The sequence below is a fragment of the Megalops cyprinoides genome, chromosome 17, assembly GCF_013368585.1.
Source record: "Megalops cyprinoides isolate fMegCyp1 chromosome 17, fMegCyp1.pri, whole genome shotgun sequence".
Lineage (NCBI taxonomy): Eukaryota > Metazoa > Chordata > Actinopteri > Elopiformes > Megalopidae > Megalops > Megalops cyprinoides.
In genome coordinates, this window is record NC_050599.1 from 8119679 (window position 1) to 8126875 (window position 7197).

General features: G+C 39.4%; 1 protein-coding gene across 1 annotated transcript in view; it reads right to left on the reverse strand.

Annotated features, from left to right (window-relative positions):
• The window catches only part of kcnk3a (potassium channel, subfamily K, member 3a), a 28210-nt gene extending 21634 nt beyond the window's left edge, over window positions 1–6576 (reverse strand). The window contains exon 1 of the mRNA XM_036549536.1: window positions 6175–6576. Coding sequence (XP_036405429.1) covers window positions 6175–6457 — 283 coding nt within the window. The 5' untranslated portion in view covers window positions 6458–6576. The remainder of the gene's footprint in view (window positions 1–6174) is intronic.
• Window positions 6577–7197: the final 621 nt, after the last annotated feature.

Genomic DNA, 7197 nt, shown 5'->3' on the forward strand with positions numbered 1-7197 from the left:
GGATTCTCTCACTCAACATTGTTTTTTTTTTTTTTAAAAAAAAAAAAAACAGACGCTCCATAGGTTTCCATGTCAAACATGCCCTTTTGAATTCCCTTTTGGATCACCCTCTGAAAAGCTGTGGTTGAACTTAACCTACAACACGGTCATTACCTACAACATGGTCATTACATGGACTTTAACATTACACTTATCAAAATCTGTGTGGGTAGCTTAACGGTTTACTTCACTCCCACCAGTGTACTGCACTACTGTACTTCTGTCTTCAGCATTAGGGGGCAGCAGTGTGCCTCATTGTTAATTTTAATTTTCAATGCCATTAATTAATAAAATTAATTACCCCCAATTTATTACTGTAAACAGACTAATACTATACTATGAAGCAAAAGAAATTTTACTCTATTTATGCATGTATGATTTTTAGAAACAGGAAGTACCGTGTGTGGATTTAGGGTATTGAATAAGTGTTTTTACATCAGTTTGATTAAATGTTCATTAATGACTTGCCGCTTCAGTGAATTTTACTGTTGTATAAACACTACATCACATCATTAGTCAGAGAGTCAGTCAGGGCACTGATGATGAGGTGATTACCATGTTGAATATGAAGTCTGGTGCAAGTCAAGTTAACATGTCATAAACATCATACAACTACTTAAAACAAGTGTTACTTTTTCTCCCATTTGTCGCATAATATTTTTGAAGTGAATTCAGTGACTACCAAAGGTGTAATGAAGTGGTTTATGACACACTTAATGAAACCATAACTTACAAAGTGGTTTCGCATGTCTGGTCCAATGATAGATGTGGTTCTGTACTGCAGATACAACTAGCAATCATAGTCATAATCATAGTTATAACTAACATCGCAATGTTGCAAATGATGTGCTTTAGCATTCTTAAGGAGAGGAAAAAGTGCCTAATGTGTCCAGTACAGCCTCATCTGTCAACCTATTAAATATTGACTTGTCTCATATAAAGGGATCCTTGTACATTTCTAATTACAGTTAAACAATGTAATTAAGTACAGTGATACAGTAGAAACTGCTATGTAAAATGCATGAACTAGGGTTGAAAGAGGGGTTGTGGCTAGTAGTTAGGTTAGGATAAAGGATACAGTGAAGGTTAATGAGGTTTAGATGCTATAACAGATGGTTAAATAAGACTTTCACTTCATTGATGGACTTACATTTTTACATAATACATAAATGATTTAAAGTCAGACTGTAATGGAATTTTACCTTGTACTCATCTAAACTTTGGAACCTAGATCCATATTATATATTTTTAAAAGAAGCCAAGTTAATGGTGAAGAGGTAACACTAGGGTAAGGGACAAAAATCTTCATGATTTTGGATTATGGGCGTGAGAGCTGTATCAAAAGGAGAGGGCTGGAAGTCCAAGTAAAGTACATAAAGTCTAATGCTTCTCATCATTTTTTTAAAACGGTTCTCTTTTCACATGACCACTCACCAGGGGAACATGACAGACATTTTCCCCTGAGAGTGGTGATCTTACCAAGTGAAAAAAAAGACATTTGAATGCAAAAAGTTGCTTTTAGTAGGTTTTGTCAGTGTGAGCTCTCTGCCTTTAACACTGATGTTTTCCGGAGCTTTCCACATTACAGTTTGTTTTACGTTTCTTTAAAAGCCCAAGAACTGTTTTGAGTTCTATGACTAAAGGCAAAACATAAGAGGTGCGATCAACTTTGTCCCATTTTCTTCCATTTAACTCAGCTAACACAAAAGCCATGTTTTACATGCAACATCCAAATAACTGCTTTTCACTGGCTGAAAAAAGCCTAGGTTTTCTCTAATTAATGCAATGCAGATGTTCTTAACATGCTTAGAAGCATAAAATGCTGCTATGTCAAATATGGAAAGTTGCCCATGTAGAATAATTGAACTAATTTTTGTAATGTGTGCATGTGCAACTGAAAATCGCTTTGTTGCCTGAACTCACTGTAGAATCATTTCCCAAAGAAAGACTTCTGAAAGCACACTTTTCAGAATGTTGATTTGTGGAGTCTTAGGCATGTGCTCACCTGACTCCAGAGATCTCTATGCTACGCAACCAAGCATTGTGACATTCTGTTGCCATATTTGGAGGCTTGCTATTGCTTGACTGCATTTTTTTTTCCCATCAAACCGAGTAATCAAAAAACCAAACAGGCATTTTATGTATTCATCAAAACTGTGCCCAAAAATGATGGAAACCTGGAGGTAATAAGTTAAATTTCTCTCTGGAGTGCTCCCAGCTCTACCAGCTGTTCCCCTCTTTGATTTCTGTCTGCTAAAAGTAGCTGTTGGAGGGCGATCTGGTGACTCCGTTTGAAGAGTTCTACTGATCTCAGATCTGTGCTCTCTCTGACAGGGGAAATGGGTGGCTGACTCCCCACATTCTCTGGGCAGCCAAAAAAGGGGCCCCGATGCTAAAGTTCTCTCGGAGTTTATTAAAACTACCCCTATGCCAAAAGCCACAATGTTTTTTTCTTTTTTTGTTTTTTGGAGGGAGGGGGGTATTTATTTTTCCCATTCGGCATTCCTTCCATTAAAAGACTTGTTCCCAGAGGAGAGTGAGGAGTTGGGGAAGGGATGACTGCCTCCGGCACTCCCTTTAGATATCTGAATCGACTTACGGCCCCTCCCCCGCCTTCTCTTTCCTTGACTGTGCGTTCTCAATCACTAATAACTCATATTCCTCCCTTGCTTTCTCTCTGGCTAAAGATCCCCCGGGATGCTGAGACTGTCAGACCAGTAGATCTGTTGCACTGTACATCTCCCACGTGCTTCACCCGTGGTTGCTTTCCCAGTGTGTGGTGTGAATTTTTGGAGCGCTAAGCTCTGTTTTGTTTTTGTTGGGAGCACGTCCTTCGGCAGAACAAAGCCTGTGATGGGTAATGTAATTCTAAACTGATGAACCCACAGACCTCGTATTATGGGCCTGTGCCCAGCGATAGGGGTTGCTGTTGCTGCCAAGACTAAATCCTGGCTCATTATGGAAAGATCCATTTCTTATTGTGGAGAGGAGTCATATGTCAAGTAATTTGACTGTTCTTTTTCCCCCCTGACACATATGTTTTTATTATTATATTATATTTTATTATTTATGTGAAGTATAATGAAAAATTAGATAGCTTATGTAAGCAGAGTCTAAAGTATTCCACCTTCACAATCATAACAGTATTACATTTCTTTATTCTGGATGAGTTAATTATCAGTAGTAGCGTGAAACAAGTGGCCTAATTACGTGTTAAATATATCACAAGTATGGGCCTACAACAATGATAAAAACGGCAGTTGACCCTTTCTGCCTCCTGGTTTAAATCTCTCTTGGCCTCTTGTACTTATTTACATAGCCAGAAGGCCGTGTTTTTCCCGCAATTAAGAAGCACGTGGGACACCATTTCAAGCTTTCATGGAACAGAACGTAACCTGTTTATTTCAGAACATGTCCACATGGAGACTGTTTACTTCAGGGGTGTGAACAACATTTCAGCTTATGACTTTTTATCATTAATGATTTATAATGTGTTTCATTTCAGAAATCATGTTTGTGTTTGTTTTTGTTTTTTTTTTTGGTTTATTGTGTAAATTTCCTGAAACGTCATTAATGTTCCTATTATGAGTATGAGTATGAGGCGTGGCACTGTATTAAAAATGTGTCTAAAAATAATGTTTTTTTTTATTATTTGTGGTGGGTAGAAGTACCATGATGGTCAAAGGGCAAACAAAAATGTAAATATTGACTGAAAATCATATGATTGTGTTTGTTCAAAGGGACAAATGGCACTGTAGCTGCCCACAGCAAGGCCGGCAGAACAAGGCGCTGAGTGATTGGTCATCAATATTTAAGCCCGTGGTGAAAAGCCAAGTACTGTACTGCAGTGCACCTGCGGGGGTCACAATTACAGCATGCGGTTACAGCGAGCTGTATCATGTTAGTGCGCAATTAGTGCTCTGGATGAGATAGGGTTGCATCTCCTCCGGGCTTACCGCGGACAGTGGACCGGAGTCCAGGCGTGATTGTGCTTGACTTTGACTTTCACGTCCTTGTTCCATGGGCTCTACTATCAGTTTGTTCAGTGGCACACAGCTGTCGATGTATATCATGTAAAGTAATTAATTAATTATCTGTTGCACTTAATGTTGATTTGAAATGGGTCGTTACATCCTGTTCATTTAGTAGACGGTCTTATCCAGAGTGACTTCCACCACAAGAAGGGTCTTGAGCTGTAATATTCTAGAGAAATAAACTTATATATATATTAGTCATTATTTTTATTATTATATCCACTAGTTAAGTGACATCTCTTGATTACCAAATTGGGTGGAGCTGTCATTTGTTATAAGTGGATTTACTGATTTGAACCAATAACAGTTTTGCTGTGGGTGAGCAAGTAGTTTGGTTGGTTCATCTGAGACAGGGATTGACGGATTTGAACCAATAACAGTTTTTCTGTGGGTGAGCAAGTAGTTTGGTTGGTTCATCTGAGACAGGGATTGACGGCATACGGTGCCTCCGTCTTGGGATGAATATAGCTTCCCTCTCGTGCCACTACCACACATCCGTTAAAAATTCAAAATAATACACGGTGAAACAAAATAGACTTCAAACCAGCTTTGGCTCAAACAAAACAAGTCAAACAAGTCATGCACTGTTATCAGAATTTCACAAATTTTAACAAATGATGAACTCAAGATTTACCATTTTTCTTACTTCAGACCACTTAAAACCACCCATCAAATGCAGCAGTCTTTAATTTTGGAAAAAAAGGCTATCAAATAATCCATCTCACCATCAATAAATGATGTGTAAGCAACAAATTAATTAGTGTTTCAGTAAGTATTGTTAAAAAAAACTTAGAAGTCGTAGGTAAAGATAATTTGCAAATGTAATTGTACCACCAGTCCCACAAATACATGATGATGGCACAAAATTGCTGCGTTACATGATTATCACGCTTATCACCAGACTGTAGAATAGTGTTTTGTTTGTTGAAATAAGGATCTAAAACCTCTTGTTTTTTTTCGTTGTAAAAAAGGAATAGAGTTAAATTCGTGTTTCCCGATGATGAAGAACAACCTCTCTTAAAACTAACGTTCACGAGACATCAGCTCTACTATTTGCGTTGAAACAAGGATAAAAAGTGTCATGTGATTACTTTGACAGTTTATGGTATTATTTTATCAGAGAAAATGGTATCCCTGACTTGAATTGAAGAAACCTTTCTTGCGATGATGTCAGCTGCGGATCATTCCATCCAGCTGTTGGACGCATTCAGTCATGTTGACGAGTTATCAAGATGGCAGTAACACTTGCAACTTTTCGAGTTCGAGAGTGAATGTCACTCCCAGGGAAACTAATCACGGCCCTTGCGCTAAACAAATAACAGAAGCTAGACCGTAATTTAATGGTGTCCATTACGCTTTAGCAACGCTATAATTACATTCTAAAGTACAAACATAAGTAATATGTCCCGTCATCATTAGGAGTAACATCACACAAATGAAAATGATTATCACCACCTGTGAGCCAAGGAACTGGGATGATGGCAAGTGAACATCTACAAGGTCAAAATGTCATTTTTTCATAAAATGTATTTTAATCACGCTGCATTTTGTCCCCGTTCAACGTGAATCCCGGAGCATAATCTAGGTTAGTTAAAACATTCATTAAAACTCGCTCTGCAGATCTTTAATAATGAATTTAAATGGAATTTTGCGACTTGAACACAAACTGTTGGGAGCCCCGAAGCACGCGTGCCTCTTTTGCAACAACCTCTCCAGCTTAAGTTCACCACTAATGTATCTGTCAGACCAGATGTACTCTTGCAACAGGAAATGGCTTCAAACTGAAAATGTCACCATCGGAAAAGTTTACTGCAGCATCTAAATATATTTGGCACAAGAGGCGACCATCTCTTTGTATGGAAATGCGATTGATTCACAGAATTAAATTTCTGTGAAGCTTACCAGCTTCGGTACTAACACAAAGCAAATATATACTGGCTCTGTGTTTTGGACACATATAAATTGGGCTTTCCATCGTGGTGACTTCTTCGTATTCGGAACTGTTTGGGGAGTTCTGTGACCCCCAATACGTTAAGCGCACTTGGGTAGAATTTATTTTACAGTTAACGCAAGTTTTCTTCAGAAAAGCACGTTCTCTTACCTATGGTCGTGATCACAGTGATAGCAAAATAGAAAGATCCAGCGAATTTCCACTGCACCCCGGCTTTGTGAGGTTTCAGTTGCAATACCACCGTCTCGAGCTCATCAAAGTTGTCTTTCGTCAGATTGTATTTGTACATCAGCTCTAATTTTCTATTGTCCAGTTTTTTCTTTTGGGTAGTCTCCTTCTTAGATTCCAAGGCATCGAACACAGCGGCCCCGACTAGAAGATAGGTGAATGTACAGATGATGAGGGCGAGGGTCCTCACGTTTTGCCTCTTCATGGTCTGGGTGACTTGACAGGCTCCGAAAGTTTAAACGCGGATCTTGAGGACGGAGAACTTGGCTGGTGGTTCATGGCTCCGCTGTGTCTTTCGTGGTGTGACTGTTGCGTGTCGCTCGGTCTTCTGATGACTTTATTGACTGAAGCTGGCGGATCGCGGGAGCTGTTCATTCAGCACCACCCCCATCCCACGCCCCCCCCCCCCCTGCCCACCCCCGAGACCCAGCGCGAGGAGCGTGTGCGCAGCGCGTGCCTTATTTGGTCATTTTCATCGAGGTGTGTTTGTGTTCCCTTACGTGACATTATGCGCATCAGTGTAAATTATTACTTTTCTCCGTACGTTAATTGCTCTCAGCAGCTGGCTGGTCTTCGTTATTTTTTGACTGAACAGTTGGCACGCTGAAGGGAGTGGAGGGAAAACACCGCGCTCATTCCTTGTACGTCATCGGCATGGAAATGACGATCTGGAGGTCATTTTACTATTCGGATATTTTGAAAAAAAAAAAAAAAAAGTATGATGAAACACGTTCATTAAATCGTTAATTTATTTTGCACGCTTGCATCAAGAATACGTGCCTTAAGAAATGTGAGCATTCTGTTCTGGTGCCATCCTATACATATACCCTCTAATCTGTCTTCATTCGCAGAGAATAATGGTGGTATGCTAGCAGCATGATTTTAATGGAACAATTTAGAACTCTGGGGCAGGTTCCATGTGAACTTGTGAATCCGGTGTATTGT